The 21,081-nt window shown below is 41.6% G+C and overlaps 1 protein-coding gene across 1 annotated transcript in view; it reads right to left on the bottom strand.

Annotated features, from left to right (window-relative positions):
* TRPM3 (transient receptor potential cation channel subfamily M member 3) overlaps window positions 1-19,994 on the bottom strand; it is a 286,642-nt gene extending 266,648 nt beyond the window's left edge. The window contains exon 1 of the mRNA XM_066181327.1: window positions 19,887-19,994. Coding sequence (XP_066037424.1) covers window positions 19,887-19,976 — 90 coding nt within the window. The 5' untranslated portion in view covers window positions 19,977-19,994. The remainder of the gene's footprint in view (window positions 1-19,886) is intronic.
* Between the last annotated feature and the right edge of the window lie 1,087 nt (window positions 19,995-21,081).

Raw genomic sequence — 21,081 nt, 5'->3', positions numbered from 1 at the left:
TGTTCTATGTTTAAAATGTATCTTTGTCCATATTTTAAAACAGAACAGACATCAGGACATTCTTTTTGAAAATTAACAGTCTTTGCTCCATTTTGAAAACTCAAAAAATGTTGGAGTGAAAAATCAAATCAGGAAGGCACAAATTGTAAGATTTCTCCAGTTAGACCAGGCTGCTCAGGTCCACAAAACCTGTTTCAGTCCTTACACATGCTTTTCATAACAACTTGTTTCCATTACTCTTGTCCTGACACTCAGAATCCTGGACAAAAAAACCTCTGGCTTCACCTCTTCTGGACCCTTCTTCTAGGTATATAAAGGCAGAAATATGATTTCCCTTCTACCTTCCTTTCCTATACTTAAAAAAACCAAGTGCTTTTTTGCATGTCATGTGCAAAACTCCCTGACAAGTTTAGTGGTCTCCACCAGACACAGCTTCAGACAGTCCATTTGACTCTTGTTCTCAGGACCCTAGAACTGGACACAGCACTCAGACATGTTCTCACAAATAGAGAGAGATGGGATTATTTCATACTATCCCAGGGTAATAGAATCTTTTAGATTTAATCACTTCCCTTGACTCCTGCTGCCCACAACCCTAACAGAGCACAGGATGCAACTAGTCTTCCTGAAACAGTATGCTCCTGCCTCCTCTTCAACCTTGCTGTCCACCATGAACTACAGTTTCCACCACTATTTCAAGTATTGAAAGTAAAATAGCAATTGGGAAGTCAAGTAATGTTTTAATGTTTGTATATATGACCTAGATGCAGCAGCTGAATGTAAATTCAGTAATTTTGCTGACCGTACTAAACTAGGAGCTGTGAACTCCCTTGAGATAGAAAGGCCTTAGAAAGAGCTCTGGACAGACTGGAGAGCTGGGTAGTCACATTAAATTGGACAAGAGTAAGGGCTTGATTATGCATCTGAGAAATTATTAGCCTGGTTGTACGTACAAACTGGGGATGAGAGGGTGGAGAGCACCCCCACAGCAAGGGATCTGGCGAGATCCTTCAAGACAGGACTGAGAAAGAGCAGTTAAGGTTACTTAGTTTGTTCAGTTTGAAGAAGAGGGCCTGAGCGGTGATCCCATTACAGCTTACAGCTTCCTCAAGGATGGCAGCAAAGGAATAATGGCTGATGTCTTCTCCATGGTAAACAGTGACAGGACACAAGGAAAGAGATTGAAGCTTCCTCAGAGAAAGTTCAGATTGGACATTAGGAACAGGTTCTTCACTGAGAGGGTGGTTAGTCACTGGATCACAATCCACAGGGAGGTGGTCGGGGCACCAAGTCTGTCAAAGTTTTAGGTCTGACTGATTAAGTCATATGATTTAGTTTTAAAAGTTCTGCGAGGACCAAGAATTTTGGAGTCAATGGTCCTACGATCCTCATGGGTCCCTTCCAATCCCAGATATTCTGTAATTTTATGATTCCAAGTGTACATGAATGAGCTAACTAATTTTAGCTCAAATCAGGAATTATTAATCTGCTCTCCCCAGAATGAGATCGGGAAGCAGACAGCAAACAGCAGCTAGTGAAAGGATTCACTTGATTAGATAAACTTCTTGCAACAAACTGATACTTGTAATACAACATTCTAAAATGTATTTGTATTTTATTTTGTGCATGAAATCCAAAGAAATTTCTTTAATTTTAACTCTTCTCTTTTCATCTGCTTTATTTTGTTTATAAAGTCTTATCAACATTTCTGTTGTCAACCTACTTCAATTTTTTATTTTTAAATAACCCACTTCTATGAACAGAATTAAAAAGACCTAAGTAGTACAAACAGACATCTGCTAATATATATGCTACCCGAAGAGGTGAGATATAGTAATCACTTCTTTAAGCATAATGTGTTCTAGCATTTATGTATTCACTAGAGTATTTAGATCACATATCAACTACACAAGTGAGTTATCAGTATCCCATCCCTTACTGAAACTTTTCTGGTTTTTTTGAACACTGAAACAAGTTTTTTTAGATTTTGTTGCTTGTGTCCTCCCAGTGAAAACTGAAAGTCCTCACAGCAGGAAACAAGTGTTTGGACCGTTGATTTGAGTGTCTGAGAAATGTACCAAATATAAAATTCAGAAGCACAGCCTACTGCATCATGGAAGCACATAACAGGAAACCCAGAAAGAGCTGAAATTTTAGTGGAACGGTTTTGATACAGACCCATTATAAGTCCCTCATCTTAGCAATTCCAATTTCTTCAGCTTTAGGAAACAAGGTAACAGGCTGTTATTGCTAATTGGGACTGTTACTTCTAGAGTATGTTGACTCAGTGGTTTCTGGAAAATCAGTTTACATTCAAGGGATATTAATTCCAAGCACACAAAAATAAGGCACTGTAAAGCAACTTTGAGGATATTAATGATAGCCTTACTCAAGATGATACACAATACATGCTTCCAAACTGATCATTGCAGACATCTTTTCTAGACTATTCATACTCATCCATTGCATTCAACAGCATTATGGTACAAATGCTATGGGAGAAGAGATACATGCCTTCTTAGTTCAGATTGTGTTCCAGTACTAACCTTGTTTGGTTCAAGGCCAAGGAAAAAAGTGTGAACTAGGGTGAACAGCCATGTCAGCCAAGCTTAAACCACCACTGGAGAGAAATTCTTCCTGACATGAAATGACCTCTGAGTTTCAAACGAGCATACCATGTGCTAAGAGTAGAATTAGGCTTGGGATGACTGTCACAAAGAATCTAGTTATCAATGCTGGAAGCAACATCACAAAGTTATCCCACTGACACTGAATAAATTGCATTCCACAAAACAAGCTAAAGGAAACCACTATGCATTTCCAAAGCACCAGGAGCCAACATTTCACCATTAATGTGGTTCTACTACGATAAAATCTCATTTTCTGATTACATCAATGCAATCAAGGGCTAGAATTGCCATGGATAGTGAACATATACTTTCTGCTCAAAGAAAATGAAAAAGCAATTTTTTTTCTGTTATCTTCTAATCAATTTAATTATTAAATATCACACACACTTGTCTGCAGATACTCATACTTAGTTAATAATATTAAGTGGCCTGCTTCAGCTTCTTGCCTACTTCATTTATTTTTAGAGAAATGTGCGCCTGAGATTTGATATGGAAAAAAAATGCAGGACTGGTTACCCACACAAGCATTTGAACACAGAGTCATTCATGAACCAAAATAACATGATGTGCTTTATACATATCCTGGACTATTGAGCTGTTTGCCCTTCAAGTTTCAAGCTCTGCTATCTGGCAAATAAGGGCCACCACCCAAAAAATGTGTGTGTCTCCATCGATAAAACTGGATTTCAGATGAGTTGGAAATAAATTAATGGAAACTAACTGTGCTAACATTTTTCATGGTGACAAGATGCCACATTTTTCAGGTAATTTTGTACAAACTATTTGCTCATTTCAGTAGTTGCTTAAAGACTTCCTATTGTGTTCACATCTGTGGCAGACCACAATATTGAGTGAAAAGTAGTCCTTGTCATTTGCTCTAGCTCCACAGAGTGATGCAGTCACAAACTACTTAATATTTTATCATGGGGTGTTTTAGTAAAGAGTTTTTGAATGTTAAATAAGACAAACTATTTGCACTACTTAGGAAATAGAACTAGCAAAAAGAAAACAACCTCACCCTTAGATTTTAGATGTTAGTAATCTAACACCTGTCAGATTCCAAGAGCAAACAGCTGGACTGTGAGCCTCATAGACTCATTACTAACCTGCTAAGACCAGAGATGGCACCAAGAGAAGGAGGGGTTTGACTACAGAGAGTGGGTGCCAGCCAATCCCTGATGACAATGTAAGCAAGCAGCTATTGGCCAGTGAACTGGGTGGTAACCAATCATAGCCAATCAGGTTCAAACACAGAGTCCTGAATAGCCTATGTAAGAGCTGTGCACGCCATTAAATGGCACGCTTTGCCACATGAGCCTCGATATTGTGTTGTCTGTCTCCACTGACTGTGACACCACCCCTCTGAGCGATTTACTATTCCCATCCTAAATAAGCTAAAGCTCTCACAGTTACCATTAATAAGGAACTGCAAAGGATACTTTTGTCTTGATAGACCACATCTTTAAATTATTCTTAAGTAACAGCATGTATCAAGATAAAATAAACTGATCACATTTTATTTCCCACTAGGATATCTCTGAAAACATTTTTTTATTCTGCCTCCCTCCCCTCCAATTATGTTAGAAGGCTCAAAATCACCTTTTTATTCCAGAGAAATGCACATTCACATTGAGTTTCTTCATTTGTATATAATAAAGGCAGCACATATGCTTGACATTCAATGTCTTAATAAGAACTGTGCTGCTGATTGTCCCCCACATTGAGCTTTAAAATTTCTTTGCTAATGTGGCCATTAGAAAACATTGGTTTTATTGCTGCATGAGGAAATAAGAATATTTCTGCCGTGCAAATAGAAAGGGACTGAGCTCTCTCAAAACTCTCCCTGAAGTCATAGTTATCAGTCAACTCACATTCTTATAAAGTCAGTTAAATCAGAAAGATGTTGTAGGAAATTTAACGGAAGTGTTATTCAGTCTCTTCAGGACACTGAAGTGAAGGAGGGTTGTGACACCCTCTGTTTCCTTATGATCCCTTCCCCAGATTATAGAGCTAGGATTGGAATGGAAGACTGAGCAGAAGTCTCACATATCCATGCTGGTCTTTTCAGTAAGATACCTGACATGTAGAGAAAGAGAGAAAAAGATGAGCAGCAAGGGACTCTCAGTCTAACTTCTGTGGAGGATGCAGTGGAATAAATAACAATAATCTTTATTGGAAGATAACAAAGAACCATATATCATGGATCTATTAAACTAGCCAATTTTTCCAAGCATTGCACAAGAATTTTTCAGCAGAAAAAGCTGCTACATCTGTCCACTCTGCTCACAGTGGAAAAAAACAAAAAAATCATAGACTTTAAGTGCAGCAAGAAAGATCCAGGTAGATGCCTCAGAAACACAGGGTCACTGAAAAGATTGCCTGTGGGGGTTATGGCTTCAGGAACTTAAAAAAGCACCTTTAAAAAATCATGCATGTTGAAGCAGTTCTAGTGGTAGAGTAGAATGAGCATGTGTCTTTTCACAGCATATCTTAATTTATCCTGGTCTCACAGAAGAAGGTAAGTGTAGGACCACTAAAAAAATGAGATCATATTCTTATTTAAGACAATTCTGGATTTGAACTGAATAATTTACAAAAGTGTATGGCTTCCAAGAAGTATCACTTTGCAGCCAGTGGTATCAAGAACAGCACAAAATTAAAGTCATCACATCCAAACCTAAAGGGAAAACTTTAACTACCGCTCTGCTTGTCTAACAAGCATTTTGGGAAATCTTGATACCTGATCTACCTACCCATAGTTCAGCCAGTTGATCTCTTCCTTGGCTGGCTCAGTCAAGTTGTAGGATTGCATGTAGCAATTTCGTTGTCACCAGTATTGGCATCATAACCTGGCACCACTACTGCTTCTGTGAGCACAGGCTGAGAAGTGAAATATCTGAAAACTTCATTGAGTAATGCAGTTCAGGAAAAGGGCCAGCAGAGAGGTGAGCAGAAATGCAGGGAGAAAAAAACAGAGAAAAGTAATATTTTTTATAATATTATGTCTGGGTTGTATAGCTATGCATAGTTTCAATGTAAGAGTGCACAACTTGCAACCAGAAAACACTGTTAACCAAACCTGTTCATTTCCTGAATATGACACTACCAAATAATTTGAAGTACTGAATACAAAAGTTGAATAGGAATGTATTTGGAAAATCTCTTCTGCTATTCAGAACCTAAGAAAACGCTATACATACAATCACAGGAAAGTCAGCCTGAAAGGTCCTTTGGTTACCCTGCAGTTCATTTATCCAGTTGTTTCGGTCTGTCTTTTTAGCTATATGCAAAGATGAACATCCAGCCATTGCACAGCAAAATAGCTGTGATATTTCATTACTACAGACCCACTGGCAACATGGCACACCAATTCAATACATCAGTAAGTTAAAAAAAGGGCATCCTTCTGAAACAAAACAATGTATCCTCCCTATATTCTTAGTTATGACAGCTCAGTAAGTTGAGCCATCTCCTGCCTGCATTTACAAGCAACAGATGAAGAAAAAGGTAAATGAAAAACAGTGCTTCACTCAATTGCCTTCATACTAATGAAAAGTGCAAAGCCTGGTGATTTTTTCTAATTACATAATAGAATCCTGATATTCTCTTCAGTAACTTCCTTGACATTGTTAAAAGCACTTTGTCAGACTGTTTCATATCATTATATTACTTGGGGGACCAAAGATATTTTTATAATGAAATGATTTTATTTCATGCTTTATTACCAGCTTTGACATAAATTTCCAGAGAGCCCCAAAAGCATTTTGTAGTGGTTCGAAAGCAAAACAAATGAGAGGCTCCAAGTCAGAGATACAATTTAATAGAAATAAAAGGAAAGAAAGTAAAATAAAATAGATGCAATAATACAAAAGACCACTGACAGAGTCAGAATACAACCTGAGCAGAGTGATGGAAGCAGTCCAGATGAGGTGGTCTTCCTGAAGCAGTGGGTAAGCGCCCCTCTGGTGTTCAGAGTTTCAGCTTATATCCAGGCTGGAATGCTTGGTTCCTCCCTCTGGGCGGAGCATCTCACAATGGGATGGTGAGTCATGTGATAAGGCCTGATGGGCCCATTAACAGGAGGTTGTCCAGGAGGGGGTTATCTGTGAGCTGTGTAGCAAAGGTGCTGATGGGCCCATTAACAGAAGATAAGCCAGAGTGGAGGAGGCAGGGAGCACTGCCCCACCTGGTTTCAACAGTTCATGAAGATGGTGATAGAATATACTTCAACCCAGGACATTATCCACCCCTTATTCTATTACCATCTACATCATCCCAAATCAATACCTTCACACACACATATATATATGATGAAAACCTACACACAGTTCTCACTTAAAATAAGGTCTCTTTCTGGTACACAGTGGGTTTCCCCATCCTTTTGCATCACCCACCAAGTGTAACCAGGTCCTTGAGCAAAGACAACCCCACGGATGGGTTTGCCCCTTGCCCGAGGTGGGATTAATCTAAACAGTCTTTCCTAACATACCTCTCATGTGTACCACAGGAACCCTATCTCCATCCACTGTGTGCCAGGATTCAGACTGGGCAGGACCAGCTCGATTGATGGACCCTCGGGTATTGACCATCCAGGTGACCTTCGCTAAGTTCAGTTCCCAATTTTTGAAGGTCCCTCCGCCAAGTGCCTTAAGGGTAGTTTTAAGCAGTCCATTGCAGCGTTCCACCTTCCCGGCAGCTGGTGCATGATATGGGATATGGTGTATCCATTTGATTCCGTGTTCTCTGGCCCAAGTGCTTATGAGGCCATTCTTGAAATGAGTCCCGTTGTCTGACTCAATTCTCTCAGGGGTGCCATGTCTCCACAGGACCTGCTTTTCCAGGCCCAAGATGGTGTTCCGGGCAGTAGCATGAGGCACAGGGTAGGTCTCCAGCCATCCAGTGGTTGCTTCCACCATGGTGAGCATGTAGCGCTTGCCTTGGCAGGTTTGGGGAAGGGTGATGTAGTCAATTTTCCAGTCTTCCCCATACCTATACTTTGACCATCGTCCACCATACCACAGAGGCTTCACTCGTTTGGCCTGTTTGATTGCAGCACAGGTCTCGCAGTCATGGATAGCCTGGGAGATGCTGTCCATACTAATGTCCACCCCTCGGTCACGAGCCCATCCATATGTTGCATCTCTCCCTTGATGACCAGAGGCATCATGAGCCCAACGAGCTAGGAATAATTCTCCTTTGTGCTATCAGTCTAGATCAACCTGTGATACTTTCACCTTGGCAGCTCGATCCACCTGCTCGTTGTTATGATGTTCTTCATTAGCCCGACTCTTGGGTACGTGCGCATCCACGTGTCGAACCTTCACGGTCAGCCTTTCTACTCGGGTGGCGATGTCCTGCCAAATCTCAGCAGCCCAGATGGGTTTCCCTCTGCGCTGCCAGTTGGCCTTTCTCCAGCGGTCCAGCCATCCCCACAGAGCATTAGCTACCATCCACGAGTCAGTGTAGAGATAGAGCCTCGGCTACTTCTCTTGTTCAGCAATATCCAAAGCCAGCTGGACAGCTTTAAGCTCTGCGACCTGACTTGTTCTACCTTCTCCGTCAGTAGCTTGTGCAACTCGTCATGTGGGGCTCCATACAGCAGCTTTCCATTTCCGGTTAGCACCTACAATTCGGCAGGAACCGTCGGTGAAAAGGGCATATCGTCTTTCACTCTCCGGTAGTTCGTTGTATGGTGGGGCTTCCTCGGCCCGTGTCACTTGCTCCTCCTCTTCTTCAGAGGATAATCCAAAGGTCTCACCTTCAGGCCAGTTTGTTTTAATTTCCAGAATCCCAGGGCGATTCAGGTTTCCAATACGGGCACGCTGCGTGATCAGGGCGATCCATTTGCTCCACGTGGTGTCGGTGGCGTGATGTGTGGTAGGAACCTTTCCCTTGAACATCCCCCCCAGCACCGGTAGTCGAGGTGCCAGAAGTGGCTGTGCTTCAGTACCAATCACCTCTGAGGTGGCTTGGACTCCTTCGTAGGCGGCTAAGATTTCCTTCTCTGTGGGAGTGTATTTGGCTTCGGATCCTCTGTAGCTTCGGCTCCAGAATCCCAGTGGTCATCCGAGTCTCACCCGGCACCTTCTACCAAAGGCTCCATGACAGACCACGGCTCGCGGCTGCAGAGTAAAGCACATTCTTCACCTCTGATACCGTCCTGACTGGGCCAAGGGCTACCGCATGAGCAATTTCCTGCTTGATCTGGGCGAAAGCTTGCTGCTGTTCTGGGTCTCAGTGGAAATCGTTTTTCTTGCGGGTAACCAGGAAGAGAGGGCTCACGATTTGGCTATACTCGGGAATGTGCATCCTCCAGAAGCCTATGGCACCTAGGAAAGCTTGTGTTTCCTTCTTGTTGGTCGGTGGAGACATTGCAGTGATCTTATTGATGACTTCGGTGGGAATCTGACACCATCCATCTTGCCATTTCACTCCCAGAAACTGGATCTCTTGAGCAGGTCCCTTGACTTTGCTTCTCTTGATGGCAAAGCCGGCCTTCAGGAGAATCTGAACGATCTTCTCTCCCTTCTCAAAGACTTCTGTTGCTGTGTTTCCTCACACGATAATGTCATCAATGTATTGCAGGTGTTCTGGAGCCTCACCCTTTTCCAGTGCAGCCTGGATCAGTCCATGGCAAATGGTGGGACTGTGCTTCCACCCCTGGGGCACTCGGTTCCAGGTGTACTGCACGCCCCTCCAGGTGAAGGCAAACTGAGGCCCGCATTCTGCTGCCAGAGGAATGGAGAAAAAGGCATTTGCAATATTAATGGTCACATACCATTTTGCTGCCTTGGATTCCAACTCATACTGAAGCTCCAACGTGTCTGGTACAGCAGCGCTCAGTGGTGGTGTGACTTCATTCAGGCCACGGTAATCCACTGTCAGTCTCCATTCTCCACTGGACTTACGCACGGGCCATACAGGGCTATTAAAGGGTGAACGAGCCTTGCTTACCACCCCTTGGCTCTCCAGCTCACGAATCATCTTATGGATGGGGACCACAGAGTCTCTGTCGGTGCGATATTGCCGACGGTGCACTGTTGCTCTGGCGATCGGCACCTGTTGTTCTTCAGCTTTCAGTAGTCCCACAGCAGAGGGGTCATCTGAGAGTCCAGGCAAGGTACTCAGTTGTCTGATGCCTTCTGTCTCTAGAGCAGCTATGCCAAAAACCCAGCGGTATCCTCTTGGGTCTTTGAAATACCCATTTCTGAGATAGTCTATGCCCAAAATGCATGGGGCTTCTGGACCAGTCACAATGGGGTGTTTCTGCCATTCTTTCCCAGTTAGACTTACTTCAGCTTCCAGTACAGTCAGCTCCTGGGATTCTCCTGTCACCCTAGAAATGGAAATGGATTCCGCTCCCACATACCTTGACGGCATCAGAGTACACTGAGCACCGGTATCAACCAGAGCCATATATCTTTGTGGGTCAGATGTTCCAGGCCATCGGATCCACACAGTCCAGAAGATCCGATTGTCCCTTTCCCCTACCTGGCTAGAGGCAGGGCTCCCCTATTCCTGGTCATGGCATACATTGCTCTCTTCTTGTAAATAGTTTCTGAGGTTCCTTCAAGAGGATCAGTCATATCATCATTCCTGTACCGTCTGGAGTTCTGTGCACGAGAGACCAGAGCAACATTGATTCTAGATGGGCTCTTTGTGGTAGGTGTTTCTCTTTTCAGTTCACGTACCCGGGCTGCTAAGGAGGAGGTGGGTTTTCCATCCCACTTCCTCATGTCTTCTCCATGCTCCCGAAGAAAAGACCAGAGGTTACCTTGTGGTGTGTATCCTCTCTCCCTGGCTGGGGGACGCCTGCTCCTAATGGCAGAGACTCTCATTGGCTCTGGTTGGATATGGTAAATTTCTTCCTTAAGTTCCTTTTTCAGTTTCTGATGGCCTTCTTCAATCAAGCTCCGGACTTGCTCAGCCAGTCTTGTTTCCACAGACGAGACATGGGTACGAACTGGGGCAGTGACAGTGTCCTCGTAAATTCTTAGTTTATTAGCCAAGACACCTACCCTGTCCTCACCTTCCCTCCATTGCAGTGTTGCCAGGTAACGTGAGTACATCTCGGGTCCAAGCCGTGCAAATCTCAACCACATCCATGATGTGCACTGGACATCATCTGGGCTTTTAGGAAATCTCTCACCTTCTGAAAAAATTATCTCCAACACAGCCAATTCCTTCAGGCATCAGATACCTTGTTCTATTGTGTTCCATTTTCCTTGGTGCACTTGGAGGTCTTCTTTACAAAGGCATCTATCCTTCACGCTTGTTAGCAGTCACTTCCAGAGGCTGAGAGGTTCTTGGCTTTTCCCGATCCCCTGGTCAATGACCACATCCCGGGACAACGATCCCAGTTGCCTGGCCTCACTTCCATCCAGAATGGTGTCATTGGCTGCAGCGTCCCGGATGCGGAGCAGCCAGGTCAGGATGGACTCGTTGGTCTGGCGGGTGAATTCCCTTCGCAGGTCACACAGCTCACCCAGAGATAGAAAGCGAGTGATGATTTCTGACTCTGTCTCTTCTGCTGAATGTCAAGGTCCTGCTGCACCCTCAGTCACTATGCGGACTGATTTGGTCCTTGATTTCTTCTTCTGAACGGGGGCAACTGCTACTGGTTTAGGCTGTTCCGGTTCGGTGACGGTTTGTGTGGAGATGCTGATGGCACCTTTGGTCCCTTTCTCCTCTGTGACAATCTGCATAGATGTGGACACTGTTGCCTCACTTTTGGCTTCCTTCTCTCTGGGACGGTCTGTGTAGACAATGATACTGTTGCTCTGCTTCTTTTTCCCTCTTCCTCTTCCTTCAGAACACGCTGTATCACACTAGGTAGTGTTTTGATTCTAAGCATGGTGGGGGCCATGCAGAGAAGACAAAGCAGGACTAACAACAACATCATGCTGTCCTTGGCATCCAGAGGGTACTCCATATTTTCAAAAACTGCTGTGTCATGCCTGAAAAGCTGGAAAAAATCATTCTTCACCCCTCCCCACAGGGGCTGGGTGAGATTGTTGAGGCCCCATATGTAGCATCCTAGACCAGAACAAGAAAACAAAACTGGGTGTATATTCTGAATAATGTTCATTGCCTCGGAGTTTATCAAGCAATGGACATAATAGACCACTAAAGCAACTTTAGTACCATACCCTGGTCTACACAGGAGCATTAAGACTGGCAGATAGTGCCCCAGTTGTGGAAAAATATAGAGAGATAGATATAAGACACATGTAAGCATGCTGAGCATCATAGCGAACAGGTGTCTTCTTCAATACAAAATTGTAATTCTGACTTTTCCCAGTGCCTCGAGTTCCATGTTGGGCACCAAAAAATGTAGTGGTTTGAAAGCAAAACAAATGAGAGGCTCCAAGTCAGAGATACAATTTAATAGGAAGAAAGGAAAGAAAGTAAAATAAAATAGATGCAATAATACAAAAGACCACTGACAGAGTCAGAATACAACCTGAGTGGAGTTATGGAAGCAGTCCAGATGAGGTGGTCTTCCTGAAGCAGTGATCCTGTAGAAAGGTTTGGTAGCTCAGGTTCTCTGGGAATCCAGTGGGTAAGCTCCCCCCACCAGTGTTCAGAGTCTCAGCTTATATCCAGGCTGGAATGCTTGGTTCCTCCCTCTGGGCGGAGCATCTCACAATGGGATGGTGAGTCATGTGATAAGGCCTGATGGGCCCATTAACAGGAGATAGTCCAGGAGGGGGTTATCTGTGAGCTGTGTAGCAAAGGTGCTGATGGGCCCATTAACAGAAGATAAGCCAGAGTGGAGGAGGCAGGGAGCACTGCCTCACCTGGTTTCAACAGTTCATGAAGATGGTGATAGAATATACTTCAACCCAGGACAATTTTTACACTGTAGCATAGTCTTGTTGGCAATTCAGGTGGAATAAAAACACTCAGCTTCACTTTATGAAGTTTGTGCCCTGAATTTTTCACATAGCACACTTTCAAACATAAGGAACAATATAGCAGAACTAAATTAAATTCTTATGCTCTTAGGACAAGATTCTTCTATCACACTGCGCCTGTAATCCCTTGATTGTATGATTTCTACACTGAGTAGCATTTTACAACTATTATAAAACAATACGGTGTTTAGAACAAGTGCTTTTAACTTTTTTCCTCTAATAATATACTTCAAAATACTTATTAAAAGTATTTTCATTTCTCTGTAAATCATCTCTTTTGCAGTCACAAATCAGGAATCTTGCATCTACTTTCTGATAAGCAAGTTTAATGCAATGTTTCACATATAACAAATTAAAGGCCAGTGGGAAATGGTGCCATTTGCCACCTCTTTTAAGTACCCAAATCTGAAGAGGCTGTACATCATGAGAAGCAGAGATCAAGCCAAAACATTGTGTGCAGAAAAGAAATTTAAAATCCTACAGTACTTCTCTGATACCTCATCTTCATCACTGTAACCCATTGGCCATGTGGCACAAAGGAAAGCAAAACCTCACTGCAGTATTTAAGATGAAGGTAGAGACAGCAATGAAAGCCAGGTTAATGGAAAACACTGAGAATAATATTTAGCTGCAGGAGAATAACCTGCAGCAGCTGCAGATTCCTTATTTTAAACAGTCAAGTATTTTTCTAACTGTAGTTGCTGCATCAAGACTGAAAATTTAACCTTATCTTTTCTGTGACTTCTTTTTTTAAAAAGAAAACAGCTCTCATATGGTAGTAATATACCGAAAACGAAAAACCTTTTGGCTTTATCCCCTAAAATTTTCTGGTTTAAAATAAGAAACTTTGCATTTGCAGAGCCCTTTCCAACTTGAAAATCAAAACTATTTTTTCCCTTTGCATGACATTAGTTGACTACAGTCTCTGCCATCAAAAGAGCACTGATGTGTCTACCTCTTACACAAAGGTTTTTCCACAGAAAGACTTCCACCACTACACTCTCTGTTTTTATCCCTCACTCTATATTTTTCTTAATTGGAATATGTCCTTTGTTGTGGAAACTAATTTAGTGCTACATCTCTTCCAAGTCAGTTGCCATCAACCCAAGTCAGACTCATGGAAAAGATTCTGTCAATAAGGCAAAGAGCAAACGAGCTCTGATTTCCCCTGGATCACATGAAAAATGTACACTGCACCAAAGAATTAGTCACAGAGTACTTTATATAAAATGGAAAAATAATAATCAACTTCCTCATTTCAAGTCCCTTCAGAAGAAATGAACTGGCATAATCTGTCAGAAAATCCTTACACATGAACATGCCCAGCTGCCACATTAAAGGGATCAGCTCAACTTACTGCTGATGAGAAGCATGACTTCAAGAAATAAGCAATTTTCAAGAATGTGCAACCTCCAAAAGGCATATTACCAGTTCTTCAACTTCAGGTGAGAAATGTCACCACCATTCTGCCATTACTTGGTTACAGAATGTGAAGTATAAGAGGCACAGCTGATAGCTGAACAGAGTAACACAAGGACACCTGTGCAAAGGCATTGTGAAGCTACATTGCAACACCCATTGCTCCCTTGATTTAGGGTGTAAAATGAATTTTTTATATTAAAGTGGGAGACTGCAAAGACACAGCAATTGTCTAGCCCCAGGTCTCTTTCCTGCCATCCTTAAATGATGAAACTGATGGCACAAGGAGCCGAACACAGAACAGAATGCTGAGTATTTATCTTTGCTGAAAACACAGCTTTTGTGCTCCTAAGGACAAATAATACACTCCAGAAAACCTGTGAATCAGTATCAGCAACATGCAGCATGTATCACAAAGGTGATAGATACAACCATGTTCTTTCTGACAAGAAAACAGAAGTTTATCAAATAATTTCTTTCTGAATAAAACTTACATGCACACATAAAACTCATCTGTATTTCACACCACACAAAGCATCCCACCATACACAGAAGTGTGACTAGTTTTTCTATTAGTGGATTTATAAAAAGATTGTCACACTGACAGATACTTTCTCTGTGCCTGTGTGTCAGGCCTGATCTTAAGGGCTTCCCCAAGTTCATCAAATCCTCCTGAGGGATGCATAGTGTTGGCTCATTCATTATTACAGTTTAACTCAGTAAGCTGAGTACAGACGCAGGTAAACTACTACCCTAATTTTACTGTTGGTATTGTGCATAGTATTTTCAAAAACATTTGGTATACTACCTCTGTAATGATAACTGTATGCATTAGGATCTGTTTCAAAAATCTCAGTTTTTCAATCAAGACTTAGTAAACTTGTCCTCTCATTTTGTTGCAGTTTGAAGGGTGGATATTATAAATTAACTAAAATAATAAGAAGAATTCTTATTTATTAAGCATAAGCTAGAAGATCTCACTGCAAACTGGACATCAAAAGAGTACCAAAGAGTAAAAAAGAATCTTAAGAATTTTTACTGCCTGTGTGTTTAAATTTTTACTCATTTTCTCATTGATAGCTAATAAAATAGCATAAAAAGCTTATGCTTCTGTTTTTGAAGACCACACAATCTAACATTACCCTCTCATGATTATGGCACACAAATCCACCATTCAAGTTTTTTAAAAAATGCTTTATTAAAAGTATTTCTCCTGAAATACAGGACTGTTCTTTCAGCCCAATAACTTGTTTTTCCCCCCAGCCCATTTGAGAAATAAAACTACCTCCAAAAGATGCAACTTTCTTCTCTCTTATAATCTCTTTTTCTCACAGTAGCAGCTTCAGAAATATAAACATTTACTGTTTAATAAAGTATACACTTCGTTCTTCCACCGTTCTGGAGAAGCAATATTCTTCACCCAATTTGCCAAATCAGATTTTTTTGAAATTATCCTGAAATAAAGTTATATTTGGTAATAAAATAGCAGTGCAATTTTAGCTGATGTAAGCGACTGAACACTGTGGTATTTCACCATGTACCTTAATAAAGCCTGCCTGGCATTTCCCAGTCTTAATTCCTATAAACACCTTCTTTATGGATATAACCAAACTTGGTGTAGCAGAAGAAATATTGTCCACCCTTTTTATTCACATATATCAGCCCAGTGAAAATTTCCTATCTATGTACTGTCACATTCAAAAGACACTGTGTCTCATTCCAATGAGCTATTTTTCAGGATTTTAATTTTCTCTTGGGTTACCTTGTGCATTCTTGGTAGAGCAATTAAATAAAAATAATTAATAAAAAGAAGACCTAGTTTTTAATTTGGTACGAAATTTAGTGTCTGAGCTCTTTAATCTTCCACCAGTTCAGGAGCTAGGATAGACTACTGCCCAGGTCAGCTAAATGTTCTTATATATTTGGTAAGAGTCAAGGTGGCATTTTTGCCAAGCTGTATGTTGGGGAAGAATAGCCAAAGCATTTTCCCCCGTGTTTCTTTGGATTGACTCCGTTTCCTTTCCTCTGGTCCTTCCAAAGTTCCTGCCTTACAAGCCAAGTTATTCACGTGCAAGTCAGATTCATTATGAAAAAATTACTAGTCCTACTAAGAAAAAAAAGGTAGGTAATCTGTTGCTTTTCAACTATTTCAGATGGTATTTCTACCCTTGCACATCTATAAATCTGTGGTGTTAAAACTTATTGCACATTACAGACCTTTTATTCAGTCCTCTTCTACTCTCTGTTTATTTATTTACTTACTTATTTTTCTTGAGCATATAGCTCACTTCTTGATCACATGGCATGTCTTATATCTGTTTCAAGCACAAGTACAACATCTGCAGCCTCTCCTAAGGCACAATGCCCTATAAGTGAAGTCTTTAGCATGATGTCATTCATTCATTCATTCATTCATTCATTCATTCATTCATTCATTCATTCATTCATTTTTTAAGAACCCAAAACATTGTTCTAAAATGTCTGGGTTTTAAAAATTAGCCTGATTATCTCAGGAGAACGATAGTTCTGCACAAAGCCACCCTCTCTGCACTAAGCAGTTCTTAGTCCTTACTTCAGACAGGAAGGCATTAGGCAGTGTGTTAGCATGTTTTAAGCGTATTGAAACTACAAAAAAATACCAGCATGGAATGTGCTACAGGAAGTAACTTATTAGGGAAAAAAATGGGAGCAGTGAAGGATGAGCTGATGACACAAGTGGTAAAACTCTTCTCCAATAAATTGTTTCAATCTGTACTTCCAATGCAGCTCCTAATGTGTGCCTGTCAGAAAACGAAAAACTGAGAAAACAGGATTATACAATTACACTTAAACATGAGGGTATTAGTGAAGTGGGTTAGAACAGAATACATGCGTGGAAGAACAGCAAAGGGAGCAAAACTGGACACATCTACAAATCTAGCTTATCTAAATTAAATGAGACCACTGTGGTCAGAGCTCTATCCAACGGCAGTTGATGCAACTGAGCACTGCTCATCCATTACAACAGGGTGGAACGTGAGCTTAACATGCCTGTTGAATAACTCCTTTGAGTACCTTTTTAAAAAACAGCAATTTCAAGACAACACAAAGAGCCTTGCCTCCATACAGTTCTAGATTTCAGTTTATTTAGATTTCCGTTTATTTAGATCCATCACTATGAAAACATTGATGCTACATTTAAAATTGTATCCACAGGATAAGAACTTTAAATTTTTTTTTCATTTAAAAGACATGGAAATCATTGAAAAGTTCATGCCTTTTATTAGGAAGGTCCAGGAAATGTCACAGTGAATTTTTGTGTGTGTAAAAGAGGAAATCTCTGCTATCTCTCATTCTCACAAGCTCAGGAAAAAGCTTATCTTGGAACTTACTCGTCATTTAGTTTTGTCCTGGTAGACTAAAGTAAGTATAGAAATGAAAAAGACAGAATAGTGTTTTACATTTTCTTACTCTAACTAAATTTACAATGTACATTGAAATACATTTTGACAGTGATAGGTAAAGCATATGATAATAAAAATATATCATAAAATATCAGGCTTTGCAAAGTTTATTTTGTTATTGAGAGCATTTTCTGCAGGGAAAAGCTGTATAGGAAAGGATCTAGTGAATGTCTACTTAGAAACAATATTGCATTAGCCCTTAAACCACTTAATCTAATTGGAAACCGAGCAATTTAAAAAAAATGACCTTAGATTATTGCATTTGCCTTTCCAATGTTTTTGCATTTAGAGGAGCACCTTCCACTTAGGAAAAAAAAATTAAAAGTCTCTTCTTTATTTTGGGAAGAAAAACACGAAATAGAAAAGCATATTTTGTATGCAGAAAAATATACTACTCCTCTGGTAATTTAATGCTGCTGTTACTACACTCTTTCCTTGGTGACAGGAGAATTTCCTCAGGTTGGCTGATGGAATTCAGACAATTGGGCCTCTGTTCTTACGCCAGTCATTTGCTTTAAACACATTAAATGATAAAAGACAAAGAGTAGGGGCAAAAATGTAAGCTTTTTAGGAGGAGCCTTGAAGTTGCTGATGTATGCATTTCCTTCTCCAGTCAACAAGCACTGCTCATGAGCTGAGAGAGGAGCCAGAGTTTCGCTTTCTTTGCTGTGGTCTTTCCCACACCTTGCACACCCTCTGTGCAGAGCTTGCTTCTCTCTGGTTATTTTCCCTGCTCTTTTTAACTCTGCAGGGCCCAGTCACTGTCTTTCCCTAATGGGTTACAGCTGTAGCTTCAGAAAATCCTTTTTAGTCAGCTGTTTTAATAATGAATCACAATGCTCATCCTTAAGCAATGAAGAGAAACCATAGTCATGGGGCAACATTCATCTGCCAAAGAAGAAATACTGCAGATTACACCCCCTCAGCCCCTGATCCACGGGTATTGAGAATGACACTAAAACTTCTCACATCTGAGTCCTCACACTTTGGCATAATTATGTTGTTCTAAAAGCATCGGACTTGTAAAGTTTGCATATTGTTATGAGTGCTTCTGGGACTGGGGGGAGAAGCCTTTACAAAACAATCAACACCATTTTCTGATTTGTTCTGTATCAGTTATGTTTTGATTTTTCAGAAATCTAAGTTTTATCTTTTTTTTGTTCTTTGGAGGCGTTCACAATTTACCCCCCGAGCAGCCATACGTCTGGTTTGGAAATAGAAATATTTTTTAACTGTAGCCCCTTCCTGTGAGGATGTGAAAAATACCTGCTAGGATGCACAGGATGGTCACTGGTGAATCATATACAAAATAATTATACATACAACATATGTCTGCTAAGTGCAATGTCATATGCTATACTACTGCTCAAGCATGTTGCAGTAGTAAGAACTGACCTAATTTCCAAGCTACTCACACAAAAGCAAATGGTTATATCAAACATAACCATCTAATATACTGTCAGACTAGCCATGCTTTACCTGGCTGCATACTAATTTCAAACCCAAACTATCAAACACTATGATGAAATGAGATAAATATTATAATGAATAAAACATTTTATTAAAAAAAGCCTACAGGGAAATTAGTATATTGTTTAAGATTTCATTGTACAATCCAGTTAAGAGGTTCCAAGAACAAAAAAATACTTTTCAGGTAAATGTAACCTGGGTTTTTTTGGTTTAATGTAACCTATTTTTCACCAAAAAGTTGATTCAAGATATTTTCTTTTCCAGCTACAACTGCCTCTAAAAAGGCTTCAGTGGAACACACAGTAGTAATGGTACTTTGCATGCTGAGAATAAGAGCCCTCCACAGTATACAATCCCAAATAATTTTTTCAAGCAGGAAATAATTATTTCCTTTGAAAGCACATTTTAAAACACTTTAAAAAACACCTTCAAAACTGTGACACTTAGTTTAAACAAAGAAAAAAATATCAGAAAGTTTCACTGATGCTGTCTGCACTGCCAGTCTTTTTAACTGATCCTGTGTACAGCTTTTAGCAAACCAAGATAATTTTTTTCCACCCACATATTGCTACACTTACAAGTTGGTCAGAGTGGTACGGGATCTTCAGGTAATGCCTAGGGGCTAGATAACCCAAAGAAGAGATGGCAGAGGGCCGCTCACAAAGGAACACGCCTTAGAGACAGACACCTTCTTCATCCCTGGAAGTTCACAGCTTGGTAAGACAAAGCAAATTGAAGCAGAGATGATATCCACCGTCCCTTACTTTCTTTCTTACGCCTTTCACAGACCATTATAAGCAGACAAAAACACTGAATAGAGTACAGGCACACAATATTGGTATCTTCAGGTGCTCACAAGGGGTTTTTAAAGGTAGTAGGCAAGGTAATTAATAGTAAAGTTGGGACTATTTCTAAATTAACTTTCCAGTAACAGCGACCACAGCCCTCCAGGCAGGTGCTAAGCGGCAGACACCAGTTCTCGAACGCAAAGCGAGCTCCCACCGTACCTTAAGGAGTCTGACAGAGGGGAGGAAGGCGGCATGGCACAGCTTCCGGATGGTCCAGTTGAGTGGCCGGGGAGCCTCGGTCTGGTTCATGACTGTCCGCAAATCCCACCGGGAGATCAGCCGCAGACCTGACAGCGCCTACTGCGAAAGCCGCCCTCCGGGGCGCAGGCATCCCACGCTCGGCGCGTCCTGCCCGCGATGCCGCAGGGCAGAGACTGGGCTCGGTTGGGCTGGCTTAGGATGAGCTGGGTTAGGATGGGCTGGGCTGGGCTGGGCGGGGCGCGGGGGGATGCAGCGGCAGCCGCCGAGCCGCCTGCATAGAGCAACAGCCTCCTGCGCCGGGCCGGCAGTGTCCGTGCATGCCAAATGCGGCCGGAGGGATGGAGGCGATCCGCCCGCGCGGGGCAGGCGGCTCCGGACGCCGAGAGGGGCAGTGGGCAGGAATACCGGGATGCAGCGCGAGCGGCCGCTCCCGCCCGCCTCCGGGAGCAGCAGGGCCACCTGCCTCACTCATGCGCTTCCCTGGGCCAAAAGCAGGGCAGTAGGAAGCGAATTTAAATAAAGCAAGGGAGGGGTACCTGCACTTTCTTTCCCAGAGCATTGCGGGGAAAGGGAAATTGGCATGAGGGGAGGTGGGGCCGAGGCTCAGACGAGAGAGAGAATGAGGCGGGGGTGAAATAAATTCACTCTTGATTTACTGATAAATTGGCACTAGGAAGCATTTAATTGATCTGGCATAGTATCGGTGTGCTAGTGGCAAGTGGCAGTGGTTAGAAGCTGCACTGTAAGAGCATGAGTGCAAACATACACATCCTGGCAAAGAAACCCCTCAGACAAAGCCAAACCAATTCAGCTCATTTGAATATTAAATATATGTACTAAATAATTCTATCAAAGACGTGAAAACACATGAAGTAATATCGCTTGGACAATTCAAGTATGTCAAAACATATTTCCATTTGGGGCAGTAAACAACGGCCTTCCCAGAAAATGGAGAGATAATGGAGATGTTCTTAATGACAGCGCTCCAGCCAAAGAAGAAATACTTTTTCCCACTTTTTTTTTTTTTTTTTTCTTTTTTTGTTAGGGCATGAAGATTTCATGAGGGAAGTGTAAAAGAAACACTCGATAAAGCAATGGTGATTTTTCATTTTGCCAGTAATGACCACTTTTTTTCTCAGATTATGGATGAAAA

The sequence above is a fragment of the Chamaea fasciata genome, unplaced genomic scaffold (genome assembly GCF_029207755.1).
Source record: "Chamaea fasciata isolate MVZ Bird 193981 ecotype frontalis unplaced genomic scaffold, bChaFas1.0.hap1 SCAF_4, whole genome shotgun sequence".
In the NCBI taxonomy this organism is placed as follows: Eukaryota; Metazoa; Chordata; class Aves; order Passeriformes; family Sylviidae; genus Chamaea; species Chamaea fasciata.
The sequence above is the reverse complement of the archived record's forward strand: the minus strand, read 5'-3'. Positions and strand labels throughout refer to the sequence as shown.